Raw genomic sequence first — 25,668 nt, forward strand, 5'->3', positions numbered from 1 at the left:
TATGTGTGTGCGGCAGCAGCATACTAATGAGCGCACAGAAAGCGCCACCGGGCCGTGGGGTCAGCGAGCGGGCTTTAGAACGAGGGCCGGCGCTCCAGATATCTAGAGCAGAAAGAATCGCTGCCTTTCGGTGTTCTATGGGGCCTGGTGCTGCGTTTAATGGCCAGAAGTTGGCCAATAACAGTCGGAGCTATCGCTTTCCGCAACGGCACCCAGGTGGAGAGTGGTCGTTGGATTGGTGCCACGATAAGATTCACTTAGCGAGAGAACCCGTTACTCGAGTGGCCAAAAGTAAGAACGGAGCACCCATGGGTAAATGGCTACAAAAAGCCTGCTAACCGCTACGCTTGGAGCACCCGAGGAACCTGAGAGAGCTGAACCCGGAACGCCGATAAACGTGCGCGTGTATGTGTTTATAATAGCATCAATCTTCATTAGCGCCGCTGATGAAGATCATCTTCCGCTTAGAATAGCGTGTTTTAATCAAGCGAACGCGGCCAGCGGTCAGCGAGCCTTCCCACGCTATTCTGGGCTGTTCGACCCAATATCAGGGAACTGCTGCTGCTGCTGCTGCTTCTCTTCGGGCTGTCATTTCCCGAACCGGTCGATCCTTATCGTGCTGATTAGCGTAATCATAGTCTTCGCATTGGCGCGCACCGTACCAGCACCGCAATTAACACCTCGATTAGAACGGTGGTTGAATTGGTGGTTCTAGACGGGCGCCTCCCATCAAACCGAAGGCGCTCGGTGGGGATTCACCCGCTTCCGACAATTAGACAACAATCAATTAATGTAACACGTAATCGCCACCCGTTTCGCCGTGTGGCCAGGACTGCCAGGACGTGGCCGAGGCTGGGAAAATGATAGTTTTCCGCGCGATGCTAATAATCACATCGCACCGAGTGACTGGCGCTGGACTGAGTGCCACTTTCTTCCGGTGCTTCACCGAGGTTTTTCTTTCCGCTTACCGATACTCGGTGGTCTCTCATTAGCATCGGCATGGGTTAAGTGACGGTCCGGTGGTCTGCAGCTGCAACTGCACTCCGTTGCGTCATCGTTACGACGGGTGCCCGGCCCGCCCGATGCATTCCTGATGCTGGGATCGTTGTTTTAAATCGCTTCAGCAGGGCACCGCGGGGTGTCCTGCCCGCTCCACACATATTTTGGCGTTCCGGCGGTGGCGAGAAACCGGTTCTGGTCGTTCGGTGCCTGAAATTCGCCTGTTCGCTGAGCTTCGTTACGGTTCCCGCCAAACCGGTGAGCCGGTTTTTTGGGGCCCTTTGCGATGAGTTGCGATTTACAGCACCGCAACTCGACGCGAACGATCGCTGACTGAAAGAGTGATGCGTTTCGTGGTGAGTTGATTTATCAGCCCCAAAACGATAGCTAGTGGCCCGGTACGTGATCGTGACCGATCGGTGATCGTTGAGCGATCGTGGTGAGTAGCATAAATCGGTGCTACACAGACAGCCTACAGCACGAAAAGTAATGAAGTCACTGTCGGCCCAGAGAGCGGGTTCGTCGCCGGCCCGGGTGTTGCTGTCGTTCGATTTCGGAAACCGGTAAACGAACCATTCGCCAGCCACTCCAGTCTCCAATCGGTTTCGGGAGTGGCCACCGTAAAGGATTAATACACATTCGGCGGCCCCGACCTACGCCGTGGGCGTTAGGTTGATCTCGGTACCTGGCCCCGGTTGGCAAAGGGAGTTAAATCATTTGCACCGTCCTTCGCGTCCTTCGCCGGGGGTAACAGGCCCCTTTGTTGTTCCTGTGCCGCGATGCAGGGTGCATTGTAACGGACAGTACGACATGGCCTCGCAGGCCAATCAACATAAACCATAATGATTTCGCAATGCACAGGCCTCTCGGTGGGTTCGCTGCAGTCGAGTGCTCGGCGAACGGTCAAACAGGTTTTCTGGGCCCGGGATTCGAGAAGCGATTAAAATTATGGCGGGCGGGCAAGCTGGCAAGCTAAACGAGCCCGCCCCGAGAGAGCGGGCCACATTTTGGGCCGTTAACGTGTTTCGTAAGAATCTGAAGAAATTTATTTAACTCCGGTACACGACACACGCCAACACGGGCGCACGAACTCGGATGGTTTCCGCTCAATATCTGGTACCGTTCACTTAGCGCGGACCTGCGCTTAAAAGGGTAGAGATTCCGCTCAGCGGAGCCTAACGAGCGGAGTGAGGGAGGTGCCCAAGGAGCGAAACTTTGCTGAAGGTGAGTCATGCAGAACCCTGGTCCGAGGTGCGTAATACATCCCGGGACCGGGTGTGTGCCGATTAGTGGAACAACCTGCTCCCGCAAGATGTACGCAAAGTACGCTTAATTGCATTGGCCACCAGTTTGCTCTGGGGGGCCGGTGTGGTGTGAACAAGGTGTTCAACATCTGTTTAGTACGTTTTGATAATTGGTTTTTGGTGGCCATCTCCTCGTTGCTATGAGCTGAACGGAGAAGTATAATTTCCTTCCATCCAATTTCGCGTGGCGCGGTCTCAAGAATGGAGAAAGGGCTAGAAGCGCAAAGCGCGGGAAAGTCAATTGGAAACGAACGGATCGGTGTTGGAGCCCTTGACCGAGGCGGCCACCGATGCCGTTAACGGGCTTAGTCGTGCGCAGGTTTCGATTATTGGATGCTCCCGTTTAGAAGAGCCCAACTGAGCGGGGCTTTATTTTCTCCGAACCGTATCCGCAAGCAGCTGCCACCGACGAAGTCCGCATCGATCTCCAATTAGAAATGGTGATCGGCATGGGGCTGCCAGCCGCATATCGCGTTTCGGGCGGATTTGTTTGGCCGAACACTGGCATCGTTACGCTTCGATGCTTCGGCGCTCGGGAATGTGGTGTCCCAGCGGGAGGCGGAGTTGTATTAATTTCCGATCACTCAATCATAACCAGCGTGGCCGTGGACGACAGGTGCAACGCAAATATCAATCAGTTATGCCACCTGGTCACGCTGGCGGGCTTCGAGCTGAATTCCGGCTCCGAATGTCGCACGTGAGCTTAGGTGGTCTCCCTGTCTCTAGCCAGGGCACCAGGCTTCTCCGCGGTTAATTAGTTCGGCCACACGCGGACCGAACGTCACCCGCCAGAGGAACTGCCGGTTGGGCGTTGGAGTATGACTTCCCAAGAAACGTAATCACTCGCCGGTGATCTGGCTGCTCCGTGAAGCGAAATAACAATTACACTCCGCCGTGTGGAGTAATTAATTGCCCACTCTGGCCCGCTCGCCAAGAACTCTCCTCGGTTCGGTGTCTTCAATTCTCGGCAGCCGCCCCCGATCGGTACTGATAAGTGAAAGCACTAACGGGAAACGCGATTGTGACAAGCCACGGCTACCGTGGCGGGGCGTTGAGCGATTCGGGCCAGAACCGGGGAAAAAAACCCAAGACGAAGATGCTACTATGTGTGCATTGGATGTGGCCGTGGCGCGAGGTGTTACTCTGGCCGGTTCACAGAAACTGCGCCAGCGCCGCCATGCTGACGGATGACGGAGACGGGTTGTACTTATTAATTAAGGCAATCTGTTTTGCGCACGGCACGGTCGGCGTTGAAAGCTAGCCCCTAGGAACTAGAATTGGAAGCTGATTATCGCTCGGCGATGGTGAGGTAGTGAGAACAAATTGTCATGATTTACACGACGATAGCCGCTTGTTCTCGGAACGGCACCAACGAGGGAGTGAATGGCACTGAGCTGAGCTGCTGAGTGACATCGGTTTGCAGGAATTGAAGAACGGCTCAGTATGGGTTGTTGTTGTGGTGGTTTTTTTAACCCTCTGTTGAGAATTTAGTCGCAATGCTGGGCGGTTCTCAAAATCTAAAAATGGTCAGGCAATGCCTAAATGAGCATCTGTGGTGGACCAACAGATATAGATTAGCTGGATAAATATTGTAAAATAATTTAGAGCAACGCAAAACTTGTTAATCGCGGCGTAACTAATCGATGACTGGAACCGATGATAGATGATGATCGACCTTATGATGATCGATTAAACCTCATCCGATTTATCTCTTCGACAGACGATGTACTTTCAATTGCGAATTTACAATTTAACACGCAAATGATAATAAAAAGGGGTTCTGGAGCAACAGGTTGGGTTCTGGAACAACAGGCTGAAAACGCGAATTTCTCCACAAAATTTTTTTTAGCGATGAGATTGAACAGAGACCGTTATATCCAGAAAACGGCCATAGGATCCTAGTTTTTCGAAAACAAAGAAGGGAGCACCACTAACATTAATTCCGAGCGATACTGCCAAATGATAACACATGTTTTGGGCCTGCAATTGAAGATGCGGACTTAGAAGACATGTGGTTTCAGCAAGACAGTCACGTTTGATGACGTTAATTGTCATTTCACGTTTTGGTGATGTTAATTGGGCACCAAGATCAGCAAGATTGGACACCGTCAAACTTTTTCTTGTGGGGCTACGCAAAAGATCGTGTTTATGCTGACAAGTCTGCAACCTTGAAGCATTTCGCATGTTATGACCGAGGTACGAGGGTCACTATTTATATTTCGGGAATAGGAACAAAAACAAATAGTGAAGCTGCGAATATATTTTTATTGTTTTTCAAAGTACTCGCCACGATGATCGATACACTTTTGCATGCGCTTAAACCAATTTTCAAAGCATTTATTCCATTCCGAATGAGGTATCTCCAAAACATGATTTTTGAACGCTTCAAGAGCTTCTTCGGGCGATGAAAATCGTTGACCACGCAGTTTATTCTTCACGGATGGGAACAAAAAGAAATCATTGGGTGCCAAATCAGGGCTGTACGGCGGATGACCCATCAATTCGATGTTTTGAGTGCTCAAATAGTCTCTTGTTTGAGCCGATGTGTGAGAGCTGGCATTGTCATGATGAAGAACAATCCGACGTCTCTTGTTTGTTTTCCTTATTTCACCGAAGATTTCTGGCAAACAGATGGTTGTGTACCACTCAGAATTTACTGTTCTACGATCCTCTAGAGACACTGTTGCAATATGACCAGTTTTTCCGAAGAAACAGGCCACCATTTTCTTTGAAGTGCTTCGTGTGCGAACAACTTTTGTTGGATTTGGTTCATCTTGGAACACCCATACAGTCGACTGCTGCTTACTTTCGGGCTCATACGAATATATCCATGATTCGTCACCTATCACGATTTTATAAACGTCTTTTGAAGCACCGCGATTGTATTTCTGAAGCATTTCTTTGCACCAATCGACACGAGCCTTTTTTTGAGCGATTGTCAAATTATGTGGGATCCAACGTGAACATAATTTTCGCACAGCTAAGTGTTCATGTAAAATCGCATATATGCTGGTGGAACTAATGCTTAGGGATGCCTCAATCTCACAATAGGTTACATGACGATCTTGCTTAATCATTTCGTGCACAGCATCGATGTTTTCTGGCACTACAGTCGATTTTGGACGACCTTCACGAAACTCGTCGGACAGCGAACTACGACCACGATTGAATTCACTATACCAGCGATACACAGTGGTTTTTGATGGAGCATCATCGCCAAAAGTCAAATTAAGTTGATTGACGCACTCTTGTTGTAATAATCCACGTCGAAAGTCGTAAAAAATCATCGCTCGAAAATGTTCACGATTCAGTTCCATTTTTTTGCCGAGACGAAACTTTCAACTAAATATAAAATAAACAAATAGCGTCCGTATGACAAAATGTTCTGAGTACGTATGTCGTCAAAAATGTCAAACTTTACGATGGAACCATCAGATGGACTCACATGACATCAGTGTTGCCAATTCCCGAAATATAAATAGTGACCTTCGTACCACCCAAAAAGTGGAAAAAAGTCGTTGAAAACTATTTCATCAGAGGATCTGAATAGGGACAGAATTGGAGAAAATAGAAGCAACATTGTTTAGAGACCTTCTAAGAGTATTGATTGCCACTACATAAAGCTTGCCTGGCTTATGCTAGATATAAAGAAACTGTTTTGCCATTACCGAGCAAACTATGTCTTGTTCGATGTTGGGCAACCTTCCAAGGATAGACACGGTTTTGGTGGCCCTCGAACTGCGGAGAACTGCTCCCGCGGCCCTTTAGAAAGGTGTAAAAGATGCCATAAAACGAACGAGTCGCTGCCAACGGAGCACAATAACCCAGTCCTCTCGAATTGGCCGTTAATTTAAATTCCTTTCATCACATGTCGGATCCGTGGTGCCCAAAACTGCACCCTCGAGGTGAATGGCTCGAGTCCCGCCGCTTGGAACATGTGTGTGCAACATACCGCGCCCGGGTGTCGAGGTAATTAGATCCACGTGTGTGCCTCGGGCCGGTTAAGAACCAGGCCGGTGCAGAGCCTTTCGGTGTCCCTTCGGTGACGCGATTACCAAAATGGTCACCGTGGTGCCGATCGCCACACACGCCTGCAGGGCCTGAACTTGCACTAATCGGCTTATGCGGATCAGCAGTCGGCAGTGGGCCTTTTGGTGAACCGATTGCTTTCAATGGTAATGAGCCATTGTGCGCCAGGCTTTGAGTGGACCGGGAATCGACCGAACCAGATCGGCCAGATTTCCGCGATCATTCCGGCCACAGGGAAAAGGAATGTCGCGCTATCCGATTTTGACCGATGGTGTTGCGTTCGGAGTGGGTACCACATGGACCCATTGTGATGGTGTCCGCCGGTGGCCACGCCGACCAGCACGCAGCGCGTGCGTGCGTGAACTCCTGCAGAATTACGATGTTGCCTGCGAGGACTAGTTCTCGGATCTTCTCAGCGGATCTAGAGCCCTCCGGGGGCGAGAAAACAATGTCAACGACAACCGAGGGCGGTCGTTGCGTTGCGAGCACCATCTTGTCATAAAACACCATCTGAGGCGGGCCAGCCATAAGGAACCCCGCCGGATCGGTTGAGTGTCGCCCGCGGTCCCGATTCTACTCGTTTGGCGAATTATGCCCTCCCCGCTGGGTTCGTAATAAACATGCACACGGCGACGACACCTTCCCTGGGCACGCCACGGATCCTGGACCGCATCGAAATGCAATCGCGATCCTCCGCCGTTGCTCGGAAAACCTTTTTTCTTCTTCAAATTATTCACTTGATTTTGCCACAAGCGGGCCGGACCGCGGACCTCTTTTGTTGTTGTTGGTGGTTCCCGGACGTCGCACGTCCTTTGCGATAGTCGTGGTCTGGCGTCTGGCGACCCCGAGGTCCAGGCGAAGAACGAGAGTGAAATCGAATAATTTCACCAGCCAAACAGCGAGGTCCGATCGTTGGTTAGCAATCCGCAGTCGCCGAGTGCTTCGGGCCGTTTTCATCGCGATCGGATTAAGGTGCAGGGCCCGGCTGAGGTCAGGTTTATGGTTTTGTGGCATATTTATACTGCTTCATTGCGTCACATGCTGGGCAGGGTGGTGGACCCGCTGATAGGGTTCAACCGCCCACTGGGCAATCGTTTCTAATGATTGCAGCCGAGCAGGCAAACTCCGAATACCTTTCTTGTGAAGGGCAAGCTGTTCCGTGTGTTGTTTAGTTGTTTTTCTTTTCCTCGCCATTTTGAATGTATTTTCTTTTTTATTATTTTTATGTTATTTTTGTATTATGTAATATATTTTTGATTCCATTGCTTGCGTTCTATTGTTGTTTGTTTGTTTGTTCTGCTGTTATTCTTTTTCAAGACCTATCCTATAACAGTATTATCGACAAAATGCAGTCTTTTCGCAAAGTATTTGTGTAATAATTGGATTTAAAATTTGTTTTCCAATATTTGCCTCTTCTTTATTTACAAATACTTCACTGTTTGTTCTGTGGAGTTTGACGAGAAGGCAAATCTGCTGAGTATCAATGTTAGAAGCAGTTATCCCAAGAGTATGTTGATTTCGATCGTCAACAACTATTTTGTTTGAAGAACGGACTGTGTTTTATTTATTAATCCTGTTTCTTAATTCTATCGACGTATCAAACTTAAATCTAAGCGTCATGGAAGATGCCAGGAACAGTGGCTTATCCCGATTTTTGGAGTCGGTTCTATAGTTGGCCATTCTCTATTCCATATAGCAAACGTTGCAGGTGGTGAAGTTACAATAAAGCTACATGCGAAATTTACAACAGTCAAGACTTTTCCAAACCCTTACTCAGATTCGTCCTGGGACGATGGCTTTCTGTCCCGGTGGCGGTCCCCTAGTATATGTCAACAACTTTAGTTAACAACGCCCTCAACTAGTTAAGTAAAGTAGTTAAGTAAAAAACCAGAAAACTTATTATTTGAAGATTTAAAAATTAATGATTTGCAGTTTCAAGAGTATCTCGGGAATATTTTACATTATACATTTCCGAAATTGGATGTGGAAAGTATGTTTAATTGCAAAAACAATATTCCATTAATTGAAACTGAACGAATGAATGGTCTGAAAGGCGAACACTTCTAGTTGAGATTCCTTCAACACAATTATAGTTTAATTCTCATAATAACCCGTTCAGTAACGTAAACAGTAAGCATATTAATTCATTAAACCGAAACATTGTTGAGCCTCGTTTTGCTGCCCCGAAATGCACACTTGTACCACTTGAGCTATCACATTAGTCTAGTTAATTAGAAAGCTTTCCCACTGCTGCTCTCGTCAGCCGGGTGGCTGGGTTCGGAAAGAATACAATTTCCATTTCACTGCCAAAAACCGCCAGGAAGGGAATTCCGCCGGTGGTTGGCACACTTTCCCAAGCGCACGTACCGTTCGCTGAAAGGTTGGCGTGCGGATGCGTGCATTGTAACTGGCCCATTGCTAGTTGCGTTCGCAAATGATTCGCGAATCGGACGCGATGGGATGTGGGTTGATTTGGTTTTATTTATTTTTTCTGCCATTTTCGGCAGCTTTCCCACCGAAAGTAGCGGGCCGAACTGCTCGCTGCGCAAAAGGTTTCCGCCATTTCCATCTCAGGAACGGAACGCAAAACGCAAAGACCCGTTCGCTGTGAAGCGTAGCCGCAGCGATTAGGCTCGGGCGCGGAGAACGGCGCCAGCGCATCGTATCATCGGCAGCATAACGCATCGGCAACATTGTAGCGTTCCGGTTGCAGTTGTAACGGCAAGTCACGAAGACGGCTAGTGTGGCTAGTAATAAACGCAAAATGACTCTGCGCGTCGCTGCACTGCAACTGTAATTCACAAATCCTTTCTTGTGGCCAGAACCGGTGAAGTGCGAGCAGCGCTTTGCGGTTTGTGGTTTCCAGAGCGAAAGGCGACGTGACCAGAGCGCAATTCGCGGCCTGGTGGGCGTATAAAATTGGGAGAACCAGGAACAGAGCCAGGACACCGCCACAGGTCATCACAGGAACTCGAACCGTTTCGCAGAGTCAGTCCTCTCTCTCTCTCTCTCGGCAGCAGAGCAGATATCTAAGATTGCCTAAGGGAATGCTGCTGTACTGGCCTTGGTGGGCTCCGAGGGTCACCGGGAAACCCACGTAAGCTGTAGAAGGCTGCATGCGTTCTTGACACCTCCTCAACTACTCGCTCGCAACCAGAGTGGGCGACACAAGTGCACCTCGCCTGCGATCGTCCCACTCGTCACCGAAGGCCATCCCGACGACGACGGGGTTCGTCGCTTGCACTACGGTTTCGATCACCACGTTCGTTGACCGGACTCACCAGCAGCACGCTCTATCGGACACTGTCCGAAAACAATAGAAGCCCCCGGGGGGCTGGGCGTTTCTAGCATGCTCTAATTCTTGCCCGTAAAAACGATGGCGAGGCCCCAAATGTCGAGTGTCTAAATCGTATGCACACGCGCTCTGGAGTTCGAAGTCGGGGAACGGGGACCGAACCAGAACAATGGATTTGCTCTCGAGTGTGCGCCAAGATGCCGAGATCTTCTTTGGCAGCGCAAACTAGACGTCCTAGACCTTTCGTGCGTGCCCGCACTTGCCGCTAAGCTGTGGCTAACCCTTTTTTTACTGTGGCGTTAACGGTTGAGACTGTTGCCGCGCCAGACTTGCGCAGAGCGGAGATTCCACGACCTCCACGATTGCCGAAGGAAAGAGCGTGCCTAATTTATTTCATTTTCTGCGTGATCTTGAATCAACAGAACCGGCGCGTAGGCCGGCCGTAAACGGCTCGCAATGAGGCCGGGATAAGTTTAAGATTAGTGCGGGAGCAAGTCAAAAGTAATTATTTTATTTTCGAGTTGCGAGCCTCGTCAAGTGCAGGCGAAGTGTTCGGGGGTGTGCGATAAAACGTCTTCCTTTTTAATATTTAGACCATTAGACGGCTCGGTTCCGGTTCGGTGTGGGTTAATATGCGTGTGAATTTAAAGGGACCCACAACTTCAGTAACAAAGTGGAACCACGAACAGAAACTGACGAAAATCGAACATCGCTTTCAAGGATGTAGTTGTAGCTAGGTAAGAGCGATGTTATTAGGTTTTTAATTAAATTTTGTAAACGACTAGAATCGATTCTCTCATCGGACGGTTGTGTTTAATTGTGTTTCGCGCTCCGTTGACCACTGTCAAAGCGGAACACCGTAAGTCGCACAGGTTCGTGTTCTGCGGAGGTCTTTGGAGTAAATAATAGCATAACAACAAAGAGAGAGCGGACTAAATGTGGAGCAAATCAACAGCTCCCGCAACTGGTCCAACGTTAGCGTGCAACATTTAAACATGCTTATTGTTTGGTCGACCGATCGGTTTGCAGCGCCGTTTGTCACTATCGTGTCCGACGCATGGTGACGTAACCGGGCGGCGCATTGCATATGCAAAACCGCCTAGATGCGCCCCACGGATAAACCTTTGGACGGACCGCCGACCGTCGACGTCACCGAAAACAGCGACCTGTCGGGCAGCAATAGATCATGCTAATGTGACAACATCCCATCGGTCGGGCACACCATATGGTGCGACCATTCACTTTCCATCATGTCCGCGAAAACGGTTGTTGATCTTTCGGTGGCGCCAACCCGTTTCTGGTTTCCCGCATTGAGGTCACTCGCCATTCTGTGGCCCAGCGTGTGTTTGATGATCGTTCGGTTGCATAAGGGCGTAATGTAGATCGAAGCAGATTGGTTCACGTCCGCACGTTGATCGTATCGTGCTGACCCGCCGCTGTGCGATAATTTGCACCCTGCATCCCTGTCCGGTGACATTGAACATCGGCGTCATCGTCGTGGCGGATAAATTGGTGTTGAAACCCCGGCTCGGAGCTGCGTCATAGATAATGAGTGCACTGTGCCCAAGTGAATCATATCACTGGCATGCATCAACCGGACCGGAAGTGATCAACGGGCAAGTGGCCCTGCGAGTGGCATGATGCGAAATGTGTGCGAAATGGTGCTAGGATTCAAGAAGGTAGTATGAGAAAACAGTAGCTAGAAGCTAATGCGTGGTGGGGATTGGACAACTTTATTCCACGAGTTGTGAGTGACATCTGATTAATAATTGGACTTGGTTTCAATGGAACCGTATGCTCAGGTGATACATTACAAGAACCAGTACATTAAGCTCTTTCTAAATATCCTAAAGAAAATTATCACTTAGAAAAGCTTATTGTTTGAATGGATTGGTCAGGTGGCTTATGAATACTGACAGCCGACACTGTGGGTTTTCCGAGCCCCAAATTTAACAATTCTGCTTATTAACAAAACCACCGAGATGGACATAAGTGTAAATGAAATGATCTTTTCAAGTTTAGTGCAGTAGACGACTCACCTCAAGAAGTTTTTAACATTCCCCAATTTTCTGCCAGCGTATAGCGTCCTACTCCTTAAATGTAAACGTTTTTACTAACTGTTTATAATTTCCAGAATGAAGTTTGATCGGTTAAAAGACAAGTAATTGGTAGTTTCAAACTCCAAACACTGGCTGGATCACCCTTATCATATATCGATCAATATACTTGATCGATCACCTTTACGTTTATTCTGCAGCGATTTGCTTTTGTTGGCATGGAAAAATTGGAATTACTGTCCTCATTTCTGTCAAATATCTATTGTTATGTCTATTTTTAAATGAAACAGTAATTAAATGCTATGCTATACCATAATACTAAATGTGGTGCGACAAACTATTGGACAGCACTTCTAACGAACTTTACGGTAAAATCGCTGCCGAAGATGGCATTAGTTGGTTCAGTTCTTTTCATGGCGAGAATAGCATTAGTTGGTAGAGGTTGACAAGAGTAGAGCTGTCCAAATGAACTTAGAGACACCAAACTTACACAATCAATGCTCCGCTTCGAACAATCTGTAGATGGTGTGCTTTTATTTAATACTCAAAACCTCTCATTCTGAACGTTTTAAAACATTAATTTTGAAGGGTATTACATATATTTTAGAACATCTACAGTAAAAATAGCACGGTGATGGTTGAATGGGGCGAGTGTTAATAGTCCGAGTTACTGATATCTTGCTATTAGTTTCTTTTCAACTTCAGAAAGCAAGCTAAGCCAATGTTTTGGTTCAATCAAAATCAAGCGGTCGAATTAGTTTCCAAAAATAAATTAAAATGAATCGCTATCGATTGCGAACCACATTTTTAATGAAGAAGGACATTACATTCCAACGCGCTGGCAACCGTTACTCGTTCAAATTGGCCTAGAAGTGCCACGGCGATGAAAGAGGCAGAACTGTGTTTATGCGATGTTCTCCTAAGCCACATTCAACTCAAAGGGTTATTCATAATATTGAACGCCCGGTGCGAGGGACCCAGCATTCATTACCGCCGGCAGCTTGACCAGCCTTATTCAAATGAAGGTCTCAACTTACTGGGACGACGCTCGTGTGGAATGTTTTCAATTGTGATGTGAATTCCCAATGCCCGGGTCTAATGATCGTCCGAACGATGCACAAGTGTCACCACACTAGCTCCCGAACCCTATCATCATTAGCGGTGAGTGCGGTAAGGTAAACGGCGGCCAACCATTTGCCAACGACACTCCCCAAACGTCTGCAAGCGATCCACACCCAGCTCCTTGACGCTTGACTGTCCCTCCATTCGCATTCACGTCACATTTCCGTGTAATATGATTAACGCGCCAACACACCTTCAGGCTGTCGTCAGGCTGTCATTTCCTGGCCGGGGGCTTCCATTTTCTGGGCCCCGGTTGTGGCGTGGCTTCCGAGCGCAGCAAATGTGCATCGTAACCACCGGCGGCGTCGGTTCATTAAAAGGATGGATGGATGGATGGACGATCACCAGCCACCAGCCACGAGTGTTGAAAATGAGGTTAACTCAAGCGTTTCCCACCGAGCCGTCACCTGCTCCGAATGTCTCTCGCCGGATGATGATCGAATGGCGCCGATCGTGAGGCTAATTGTGGGTCACTCGTAGCTCCGGCCTTCCTCAATCGTTAGAGCAGACAAACATTTTTTTTTCGGTTGAAAAATCGACAATTACGTGTTCACGGGCCCGTGGACGGATTTCACGAGGCGCAGCAGCAGCAGCAGCAGCAGGACTATAAAAGCTGCTCGCGGCGGATGCGGACCGTCAATTATCGATCGGGTTTTGAAATTGGAATCAATCTTTCACCTTCGCCGGGTGCGAAGACGATTTAGATGGCGTTTTGATGGCCACCGTTTGACTGATGGTGAAGGCAACAGTGATAAGTGTTGCTGCGTGGCGTTCCGACCCCGTTCGGGACTCGCCCTGTTCGCGTCCTCATAAACGGTCGCTACCAGAAGCGCTCCAATTATCGGGCCAGATGGTCGTCGGTTATCAGCAGCCATCACGGTGCCGTTAGCACCTTCGACTATAATTTATGCCGTGGCCAGAGTGGGAAAATCTAGCATAACCTTGGGAGTTTCCGGGCGCGCTGCCAACGGTTTGAGGCGTTTAGTCGATACATTTTCGGAAGGAACTCTGTGAACTCCTGCCTTAGACCGCGGGTTCGCTACGTAAGGCGATTTCGGACAGATCGTGTCTTTGAACCCAAACAGGATTACTCCCACAAAAGTGACTGGCGGAACAGGACTAGATTCGGTGGACATTCGGCAAACATCTGTTTCGCCGTCGAGTAGTTGTTTTAGTTTTCGAGGGGTTTCGCCGTGGCCAAGAACATGTTTTGGTTGCCTCCAGCAGCCAGGCCGGCGTTCGCCCATGCGGAACCATGAAACCGGTTGTAAAGTTCATCCGCTTCCTTCGACGAGCCGCTGACATTGAGAGGGTCGCTCCGCTTGCCTTCACGCCAGCGGTGGCCATTTTCGGCGATGACAAATTTGGTGTTCCGCTCGGGCATTTAATGTTCGCTTGTTGGCCGGTTTCGTTTTCTCCTCGTCGATTCCTTTGTCACGATTCGATCCGGGGCCGCGACGATGTTGTGAATTTTCTGCAGCCGGTGCCACACCCGCGACGAAAACACTTTCCACCGAAGGGACAGGGTACGTCGGTATATTGAAATGGCCCCCCTTGAATCGTGACGTGCGATTAGTTGGAACGGTAGAAATATGAAACAGCCTGAACCTGCTGTTGGTCGTGCCAATCCCCTTCAGCCCTTGCGGTCATCATTGGATTGCCAAATCGAATTCCGAAAACACCTTCACGTAGGTCGCTCGGTGCAAGTTATGAGGGTGCTCAAAGCATTGCCCAACATTACCCGTGAAGTGAAAGTCGCCGGCAGATGCCCGGCGTGATCACCCCGGAACGTCCCGCATCCGACGGGATTTGCATTTTATACGGCCGACGGGCCCTAATTAAAACTAAATCCAACATTATGCGGACTGAGCTGACGCGGACTGAAGCCGAGTTTTTGGACACCTTTCGGACGGACGGACATAAATCAGATCTACCGGCATGGCGGGAGGCCGATTAGCTTACACCAGCCGGGTATTGTTACATCCCTGGTACTCATGTTTCGATGTCTTCCTCTTTCAGGTTACGGCACAGGACGCCGAGTTCGCACCGCACGTCACGGCCACCTGCAAGTCGGGCACGATGAACATCCGGATCCAGTTCGCCGGCCCGTACAACGGTGTCGTGCACGCCCGGGACTTTCGGACACCGGCCTGCATGACCTTCGGCAACGGATCGGCCTCGCTGGCGCTCAGCCTCAACCTGCTGGCCAAGTCCGGCAACAGCGAGTACTGCGGCATTCTCGTCAGTAACGTGAGTGGCGGTGATGTAAGCTATCTAATTTCCTGCTTCTTACGCTTAGCTTTTAGTAAAAACCCTTTCTCACAACCCCCTGCCCTTGGGTGCATTTTATCGCCCCCTAGAATGGCCAGATGGCAGGCGGAAGAAATCGGTAATCAATAACACATCCGAGCATTTTCCGCAAAGGCCTAACGATCACGTCGGACCGGGTTGGACTCGCTGATAGCCAGGGTTGGGAAGAATCACGACCAACGCATGGTGCAGTGCTGTAACTAATTTGTTGGACTGGGCTGCTGTGCAACAATGTTGGCCAGGCCACAGGCCAGGTGGCCCAGGGAGCTACGCAACGTGCGCCGATTTTGCAAACCCAGCTACGGCACGTTTTTGCTGCCGCTGCAGAAACATTGTTGTTGCAGGGTGGCGATAGTGTTGTCAACGGGGTGCATTAGCCTTCCTGGGGTTTCCGGTGATTTTCGAAAACAGACCCCGACGGTTGTGAAATGTTTGAAAAAATAAGGGGACGCTGCATTTGTTGTCCACATTGTTGCTGCATACACTTTGTGTCGCTCGTTTGCGGAAATCCATAGGTTCGGTCCATAAGAAGCTAAGCTGAAGTTGGGCCTTTTATACGATCCAGTCCAATTAATCATTCTAATATTTATTTGAGAATCGGAAGGTAACCATCGCTAAGAGACAATTGAACCCATTGGGCCACTAGCATTTTCGGAAGCAAAAGTTTTGTACCAGTGTGGCCTAAAAATAATGGAAATCGGTTTGTCTTCGACTATCGTGATTTGATGGATTACGAATTGTTTTCAATCTGTAATCAATTCTTTCCAATAACTGTCATCAAAAAGTACTATTTGATGTGTCGAATGCTTAATACTGTGAGTGAGAGAAGATTTGATTTGTGGAGAGACAATTCTTGCTTCTACTGCCTCGCAACGTTTTTACCACACATTTCGTGATCATTCCGCCACAAACTCGATCCATATCGTTTCGCAATCACCGTATTCGCTTGACTTAGCACTATGTGACTTATGGTCAATCGCTACGCTCAAGAGGCCGTTCCGTGGACCCCTTTTACAGTCAATAGTTGAGATAGAAACAGAAACGAAGAACGGTTTTGAAGGCTATTCCAGAAAAGAACTTTTCGAACCGATAGAAAAAAATGGAACAAATGTAGACATAGATGTATTGCATAAAGTAAAGAATATTTGAAAGATAATTCCACAGACTTAGAAGAACAAAGAAAGATTTTTCTAGTCATCTTTTTCTTTCGGTTGGTGGAAGAAAATGGTACATGATCCAAGTTGTCACCGGATGCCCGGTACATGGCCCGGGCCATTATGCCATTGTCGTCACCAAATTCTCTGGGGGAAATGCCTTCAGAATGTTTCTTCAGAACGCCTATCATGGTTGGGCCGCATGTGGCATTCACCCATAAGGCAAACGGGACAACGGTCCTGGAATGGTGCAACAACCCTCAACACTTAATTGACAGCAATTGCGATCATTTGCGATCATTTGCGGACTGATCTTCCCATCCACAAGCCAGCCAGTCAGCTAACCACCAAGCATACCCCAAGCCCGCCGTGAAGCGATAATCGTTTGCTGATCAGCAAAAAGTGTCTCTAAATCTTCAACTCTCCGGTCGGCGGGGAAGCGGTCACCTTCAAGCCAAAGTCCAAGAATTGCGACCGCTCCAGAAGACGCAGAGCGAGAGTTGCATATGGCCATGATAGATGCGCGACAACTTGTCAAACCTGGAGCACAACGGCCGGAGTGACAAGCGTGAAGCGCATACGACTCCGCCGCAATGGTCTCGACCGACATCCCTCGGGAATGCCTCTGTCATCGTGCGCCTATTCTTAGGAGGTCCGCGCGGCCAATTCTGTGCTAATTATCGGGACCGGGGCGCGACGGAATGTGTGCGCATTGCAGAATGAAGAAATTACCGGTGTCCCGGGACCATCGGATTCCCACCATCCGTCTCAGGGTACGACGTGCAGCCAGGCGAGTCCTGTAATCTCTGATCGCTGAGTAATGTACCTAGAGCCCGGCGGAAAGGTATCGCATTCCTTGCGCCCGCGGATAGCTTTGAGTCCGGTTCCGATTATTCAAATCCAACACCGAGCCGCGGTGTCGGTGCTTATCGTGCGACCCGATTTTATTGATCTGCATCGCCTCGCGGCTGACAGACACGCCACTTGAAGTAGAGGAGGCCTATATCGGGAGGCCATGCTGGGGCCGCCGCCATTGGGATAACGATTGAAATGGTCTCGCCATTGCCATTGTATGGAAAGCATGCACGGCCACCGAGCCGCCGAGCATGGAGCGTGGCGGAAGAAGCAATCATGAAATGCATTTCGGGCCGATTCGAACCCCGTCACATAATCGTGATCTGCGATCGATTTGACCACACACACCGCCGACGAGATTAGCTGGACGCGCCCCCACAATGGCCGGATTGTGTCGGTTTTATTTGATCGTTCGGGAAGTTTCCGCCCTGTCGTAGCTGGGGGTTTGTGGTACCGTTTCGTAACAAGCTGCACATGTGCAATTGAGTCGTGTCAACTCCTAGCGAGTCCCGAGTCCGCGAGCAGCAGAGAAAGGCGGGCGAAAGATCACAACAACTATGCTAAGCAAATCGAAGTTGATCAATTACAGATTAGCCTACCGCCTATCAGAAGGAACCCCAGCCTAACGTACCACCTCCGATGCGGAAAAAGGAGTTGACCTGAGCCGCCTAGACCGTTTGGCCTACATATCGCTTCGTATTAAGGGGTTCCATGTCCCACCGATAGCATCGATCGAAAACTCTCAGAAATCGTGAGTTTTGTGCTGTTCCCTCACTTACTGGCTAGGGGTTTGACGCTCGAAAGGCCCCCGAAACAATGGAGGTGGTGGAGGTCCCCCCCCACCGGGGGGCAGACACACCCGATTCCCCGTGGTTGGCCGTAAATCGGCCGTAGCTGAGTAATGAGCGGTCGGCGGTTTGCGTCCATATGAGCGACTCAAAAGGCTCGGAGCCGATCAACGCTGAGGAAGTAGTCGAGGGGCCTGGGCAGGCAGGATGAGGTCAAATGTCTGTGGTCTGCGGACGCCGGCCCGGGACCGGGAAGATACCGGGACTCAAGGAACAGACAACAGCTTTACGGCCGAGTTCCAATTAATCGTGGCGAACCGAGCGGTGTCCAGAACGGCGGCCGGCGCGCGATCGAGTGACCTTAATTTGACTCGTGCTTAGCCCGGTCGGTGACCAGATTCCGGACCCGGCGTGAAGCATTCCGGCGTCGGACGGGACGGAACCGGCCTCTTCCTGTGTGCCTGTCGCTGTAACGGTTTCGATGGCTGCTGCACTCACTCAGCCGTTCCGGTGAAGGTATATGGCCCGTGGGCTTCATCGTCAGCCCTGCGCAAACCCGTTCGGAGAGCCCGCCATCCAGTTCCGGAGCCTTCATTAGGGGGGCACCTATATTTAAAACGCTCCGATAGAACATTTTAATTGAACTCCCCAAACCCAACCTCTCTGTGTCTCTCGGCGTACGAGGAACTGCATCGGGTCGGGGCCACCAAGTTATCGGACAGGTGAGATTGGGATCTCCCAGCATTGCCCGACATTGCCCCGAACGGACTGGCGACTATGTAGAGGAGGCCTTGGCGCTGGCTGCGCTCTTGGGGCCGCCGATCGTGATCGGGGCCGTACTGGAGCGCTTGTTAGTCGTGCCCCGACAACAATGGTGCGGCAACCAATTTGCAGCAACTCCTCGCGGGGCGTCACAACGGAATCCTCGGATGGTGGCCTGCGACCGGGACGACGCCACGCAGGTGGCGAGGTAGTGGCCGTCCCGAACTGCGGTCGATAAATGAAGTTACACACCCGTCGTACGACGTCGGATTAGATGGATTTGATGGATTTTGATTGAATTAAAATTAATAGCCTCACTCCGTCCGTCGGTGATCCGTATGAAAATTGAAAAAACGTCGATTCGCGAACGGGACGGTGTTTGCATAACGTGGCCCGGACCGCCGGACATTGCATTGTTCGGTACGGCCAACCCGCTGATTGATTGATCGATCCTTGCAGCCAAGCGGTGATGAATTTGGTTCAGTTTATTAGAGTTTCGTTCCCGAAGGCCGATCGCTTCCATGCGCGATTAGTGAACGTCGGTGACGAGTGGTCTGAGCGGTTCGCAAAAAAGTAGTCGAACGGTACGAACAAAGCCACAGGACTTACCTAACCGCGAGCCGCGATTAGGGTTTGTATGGGCGCTCTTCCGCCTTCACCACGCCGATCTCAGCTGCGCCTGATCACGAGCGAGTGTCCCGCGCTAATCCGTGGCCTCAAATGAGGGCCCGGTGTCCCGGTCCAGGGCTCCAGTCCGGAAGTAGGCCGCCAAGTCAAGCGGGTTGCACCGGGCGACCGGCTCGTTCGTGAGGAAAGTAGAACGAACAGATTAATCCGTTCCAGTGGTGGCGAATGAGTGCACCGGTCGGGAGCGTCCCCTGCCCAACCGAACGAACCCTCAAAATTGGTTTTGCGCAGTCGCTCCCCGTCCTGGGTCCCTCCGGTAATTTGCTCCCTAATGATGGCCACCCATAGCCGAGCCTTCACCCCCCTGGTGCATGGTGCATTCCTGTGGTGGCGAGCGAACGGGCAATGGGCGACCATCATCGGGTGGAGCAACTTTTTGTTTACGACCGGAAAACTAATTCTCCCGCGCACTGCAAGTGGGACACGATAAGCTGATGATCGCGGGACTATCCGCGTTGTGCTGAACTAGTTTACTAGCTTCGCACCAGGATAAAGACACAAAAAGGCCAGCCTCATTAGGTTCGGTTGATCAAGGATCTTAATGGGTCGGCGGTTCATGTCGGCATCAATCGAAGCGCTCGCGTGATCGCTGCGGCAGGGTTCGGGAAGGATAAACCTCGGTCACTCGCATAAGATCGATAAAACAACAAAAGAACAAGGCCAACTTATAGGGTACACCTTAACCTTTTCCACGGGCCGGTTGCTCAATGCAAACCAGTCCGAGTCCAGCCAATTAAGATACGAAGGGATGCTACATACATTATGCAAATTTATGCTGCTGACATTTAAAATTTGGTGGCTTAATATCGATCGAGTTTTCAGTTATTTAGGGTAAGCATCCCGTGTTTTATAATACGGAAGGGTATGAAAAGGCCTCGCTGTTGCTTAAAATTGTTTGACCCAAGCCTATCTGTCTCAAGTACCAAGGGAACATTAAATTGCAACTCTTGTTCCAAATGTTAGGGTGTTTTATTCCTAAAAATCCGAAACAGCATACGGAAATCGGAAACGGAAAAGGTATGCATTTGTACGATATGTTCTCCGGTTAATTCGGCTGCACTTTCCGCTTTCCGTAGGACAGTTCATTTATTTCACTTATGATTTTACAAAGACATTGTAGATTTTTGTTGCATTTTAACAATTGGTCCGGTTTTTTGGAACGGATAAAGATATCGCCCCCCCAAATATATTGCGACTTTCCAAACGGTACGTGCTGGGCAGATTGCGGGGACCTTCGGATCGACCTTAAAATTCCGATCGGCTGACCATGGCGAACGGCACGGCACCTGATAAAAATGCGCGACCATTCGCTCGCTTCTAATTCCCGCGTGGCCGGTAGTTAGCGGAATTGCGATTAACAGCGATTGAACGATCGAAATGAACCCATCCTGTGGCCGCACGCGGAGTCAATTGATTTAATGCTAATTGTTTGGCCGAACGAAGGAAACGAAGCGGCGCATAATAGATACGTTACACGTCTCAGTCAGCCACCCGTGTTCTCAGGGAACCTGGCGTGCTCCGGCTGCATCAGCAGTAATTAATAGCGACCTGCAACTCACCGCGGCGCGTCATCGGCGCTGAGGGTGCACCTTTAATCAACACGGCGGGGAATCGAACCGTGGAATGTGGTGCGCAATGGATCATCGGAACCCTTTGCCCCGACAGTCCCCGACCGACCGGGGATGGAAGATGGAAACCGACCGGCAATCAATCCACTTCAAACCGTCGACTGATCGACATTGTCTGGTAGTCACGGGATGATAGTGAGGCTGTTTGTTTTCGTTCCCCAGGCTCTTCGGGAGCTGTCCGGGTGAGCGCTTCGAGCAAGGAGCCAATCAGCGGCGGAAACGCATTTCATTTTCTTTGGGCCTCTCCATTATGGACTTTGTCCATTTTCAGAGCAAGGCCGTGTGTCGGTCGATCATTTGTTTAATTGTGATTCTGGCCGCCGGTGAGACTTCTGGCAGCCGCAGAAGGAAAGGATACAGTTTGATTGATTAGCATGCGAAATGAAGCTGTCTGGTCTGGCGGGTCAACCCTGCATCACAGTGTCACAGAGGGCGTTGCCGTGGTTACCGGGACCTGTTCCCGGGACGATAAATGAGGCGTGATGATGCGTAAGCGTGAGAAATAAATTAAACAGTGTTAATGCTCGAACGGTTGCTATAGTTGCGAAGCGAGCCTTATTTGAATAGCATGTTGACTGCGATCCTCACGAATGGACGTGACTGGGTTGCGATCTGCGCTGTCTGCTCGGTGGGAACGATTTTTGAAGCTTCGATCCAAAGGTAATCACTTTTGGGTTAGGAAAATATCGCCAATTGATAGTAAAAATTAATTGATTTAAAGTCCTTGTATTGATGCCTTCACCTTGCAAAGTGTGGTTAAGTTTGAGTGTATTTTTTCATGCTTCATTTAAAAAAGAATACAAACAGCAAATGAGACAGGAACGCCAGCGGTCGAATGCCGTCAAAACGCAACTCTGTTGCTAGTTACAAACGGAAACATGTCCGAGCACTTTCATGGAAATAATGCTGACCAACGGCACCGTGGCCGGCCGAGTAGACATTCTGTGTACTGACATAACCCCGCTTAACCTATCGGTTGTCAATGGGCAGAATGGATGGTGTAAGTTGACGATCCTGACAGGCGGCGTTAAACATTGTATCATCCGGCCGTTGGCGTCCGGCCCGAGGAGTGCCTTCGGAAACTCGTTTTCTCTAGCTCTGCCTTACAACGAGAACATTCTGCGTTATTCGCACTGTCGCAATCGTGGGATGGTTGAATTTGCCGAAATGACGGACCGTCCCTGTCTTCTCGGGCCACGTCTCTCGGGGGCCACCTTTGGCTCGAATTAAGATACACTTTTTCAAACGTCCGTCCGACAATGCGCTGATTAGGTGATTTGGCGTGACCAACGGAACCCTTCGGCTGACATGCTCGCTCACCCTATCAGCCCAAAATGGCGGGCAGGCTCACGGCAACCTACACTCGGCCCTGGGCCTGGGCCATGATTAGCCCTTGGAGGACCTTCTTCACGCTTCTTCTTGTGGGGCACCTGGTGGTGGTCAGGGTGGTCATCTGATTCAGGGCACGGCGTAAGGTCACGATCTAGCGAACGGGTTGCGAAGACGGCCAGCAGCTACACTCCCAACGGCCGTCGTCACCCGGAACGCCGCACCGACAGCGATTGAGATGGCTATTGCTATTTAAATGCTTCCGACAACGAAATAAGCGCAATTTACTCTCGATATGGTCGATCATTTTACACTTCTTCCGAGGCGGCCAGGTTTCGGACGGCAGGGGCATACCACCCGCGGGGGGGCTGTGGGCCTGGGCGGGGCTACAGTTTAATAGTGTGTACAAAATTGAATCGTGGCCCTCCTTTTTCCAGGCCAGATTGAACATGAAATCACGCTTTAGAAAGGCCGTTCGATTACGCCGCCAAAGTAGGGGTGCTGTGTTCTGTTCAAAGGAAGGTGGAACACTTTTCGCTCCGATGACCGTACCGTTTAATTTATTTCTATTGCCTAATGATAAGGCGATGAAACGGTTTTGGAGCATTGCAATTACTTAGTAGGCTTTGATATTACTACTTTCAATATTCATTACGCCTTTCCTAACGCTTCATCTCAATGAGTAGAAGACCGGGGATATTTTTTAAATTTTTAAACAAAGGTCCCAAGGGTTATTGTAATCTTTTTTTACTAAATGATCTCCTGAAATCTGTTTTGTTTCTCGTAAAGTGTTGCCAGTTAAGGTGATACCATTTTCGTTCGATAAAAAGAAAATAAAAGCAAATGCAAAAGAAGCTTCTTTGGAACCGGAATGCACGATGTACGTGCCTTGATTGATAAAGTGCAACAAATTGCAATCACTTTTTAGTAGCCAAATGACGAAAATGCAACACTTATAAGGCGTGTAGGTAAAACAGTTCACCCAAACGTGCCTGGTTCGAAAGCAATCCCCAGTGACCGGTGTGAAGTGATGTGTGGTTTGTCGCTGAGAAGGATAACGAAAACTGTTTAACAAACGCGACGTTTATTGTTTATATGACAATGTCATAGTTATTGCCATTGGCCCAACAGATAAAGCCCGCGAAACCCCATTAGGCATCCATAAAAGGACCGCTCGGGAAGGGCATAATCAATGCAAATGGTTCACTTCCGGCAAATGCTCCGGATCGTCAAGCGTAAAGGACAGGCGTCGTGTTTCCCGGCGGGTCAATGGTGGCCCCTTGCTTGGTGGACCATTGGGACCATTATTTGTAGGTCAGCGGCGTACAAGTTTCGCGCCGATAACGGAAAAATCGCAACCCGCTGCTGGCCTGAGGGCGGAACAATTGGCCAGTGGCCAGCGGCCAGAAGGTTCTTGACAGAATCCGAAATTTATCGCCCTCAACCGCACACGCGCCGTAGACACAACTGTGGTTCTGCCGAGTGGTTTTCTAGGTCGCACGCGCCTTCCCGCCGCAGGAGGTGCATTCCCGCCGCCGGGACCCCTTGGCCGTTGGCCGCGCGGTATCATTATTTGTAATCCATTATCATAAATTGCATTGTTCAGCATAAATCGCATTATGCACGCGTGGCGGCGGCAGCGGCGGCGACAGTGTTGGCACGGCTGTCCGTCCGTTGCCGGCCAGCGAGGTGCATTTAGTGTCTGATGTAGTTGGACCTAAATGTTAATGCAAATTTCAAGCGCCGAGCGCCGCCTCCCGATCGCGAACCAATTCACAACCCACGCGATGCACGTATTTGTAGCAAGCGTGTGCGGGAGGTGTCTCTCGTGTGACCCCAAAGGTGGCCACAATGGAAGAAGGTGGCCACTTCCGGGGGATGGGCGTAAAAAAACGACCGCTCGTGGATTTAGAGGGCCCCAGTTTTGAAGACACTTGAAGACTTCTATCGTGATTAAGTTGAACCGTCAGCAATCTATTGTAAGGACTAATGTACCAAAAATTAATTATTAATACAACTAACAAGCCGTAATGCCCTGAAAGCCCGATGCACCGATAACTAATGACGCGATTGGGAACGGTGCGTTACTAATGCAAACAAGCCGCTAAGGAAACACAACCAATTACTACGTCAACCGGGCATAATCCTCTTGAGCCTTCAGCCACTTTTTGCTGGGGCCCCCTTAACACACCACACGCTGGGCGATTAATAGTGACGGAAAGCAACGCCACGACAGCTTTCTAAAAGCTCCAGGTAATCCCGCTTGACGGCGTCGTCTTAGGTAATTGAATCGAAACAAACATGGGGCGATCGCGGCAACATTACTCAATAGCAGACACGAGAAGACACGACCCAGGGGCCGCCAACAGGGTTGAAAGCAAACATTCTTCACAACCAACCAACCGACCATCGTCAAACGCGCAATCCACAGTGACATTGTAAATTGATCGTGCGGGAGAAAGTACGTAGCAGCGGCAGGGATGTGCTCCACGATCGATCACCCCGGGCGGCTTAAGCCGTCCGCGGGGGGAGCCACACGTCAAGGAGAGCCTTCGAAGGCTTAGACAGAAAGAAATCATACACCCAATCAGGGTTCGGCCATCGACCGACCTGTCAGCGGCCGTTCTATCGGCGGTCGGCGATCGAGGAAGTTCAGATCTGCGCTCGCTCGCTGGCGTATTTCTATTTATGTCCAGCGGCCCAGCGGCAAAACGCCTCACTGATTGCGAATTGTGTATCTGCAACTCCCTTGTGGGGCGATGTGAAATCCAAGCTGTCAGGTTGCGATGATCGAGAAGATTTCTCACTTTCCCTTTCGGTAATTCCTTTTATGTTACGCTCACGGTGGAACGCGGGTTCCAAAGCGCTTCTAAGTGCGTACGTCATTCCTAAGTGGCCGTCAAGCCTAAGTGGTTATCGGTGGTCATTCCGGTTCGTTCGGAAACCAACGAAAATTTGAACCACGCCTCAACAGATGCGGCGGGGGGCGTCGTTCTGGACGCTCATTAGCATACGCGCGCCCGATCAGAACGTGCGCGGGCGCTACTATGACCTCTCTCTGGGCCCCTTCGGGCTAAACTTGAAAATGCTTTTAAGGTGCACCGGGCTGATGACTTATTCGTCAGCGCGGCCGATGAGCTCCACAGGCCGTGAGGTAAAGATTTTTGATCCGTCCGTGGCGGTTTATGTTGGGCCGGAGGAACGCTTGCGTTCGTTGTCCCAGCGGTGGTTCAGGGTCCTCGGAGAGCGCGTAGGTGGTGCGGGAGTTCGGGTTTCGTTATTGTTCGTTCAGCATAACGTAATATGGCGAGACGCGTTCGAACGAACATTGAGGCGCGAGGGGACCCGC

The 25,668-nt window shown here is 50.1% G+C and overlaps 1 protein-coding gene across 3 annotated transcripts in view; it reads left to right on the forward strand.

Annotated features, from left to right (window-relative positions):
• Positions 1-25,668, forward strand: part of LOC131208322 (uncharacterized) — a 37,300-nt gene that overhangs the window by 6,880 nt on the left and 4,752 nt on the right. For 2 of the 3 annotated variants that reach the window (XM_058201023.1, XM_058201024.1), the window contains exon 3: positions 14,826-15,071. In XM_058201023.1, coding sequence (XP_058057006.1) covers positions 14,826-15,071 — 246 coding nt within the window. The remainder of the gene's footprint in view (positions 1-14,825; positions 15,072-25,668) is intronic. The other variant, XM_058201026.1, reaches the window with a different exon arrangement.

Source organism: Anopheles bellator, chromosome 2 (assembly GCF_943735745.2).
Source record: "Anopheles bellator chromosome 2, idAnoBellAS_SP24_06.2, whole genome shotgun sequence".
Classification (NCBI taxonomy): Eukaryota; Metazoa; Arthropoda; class Insecta; order Diptera; family Culicidae; genus Anopheles; species Anopheles bellator.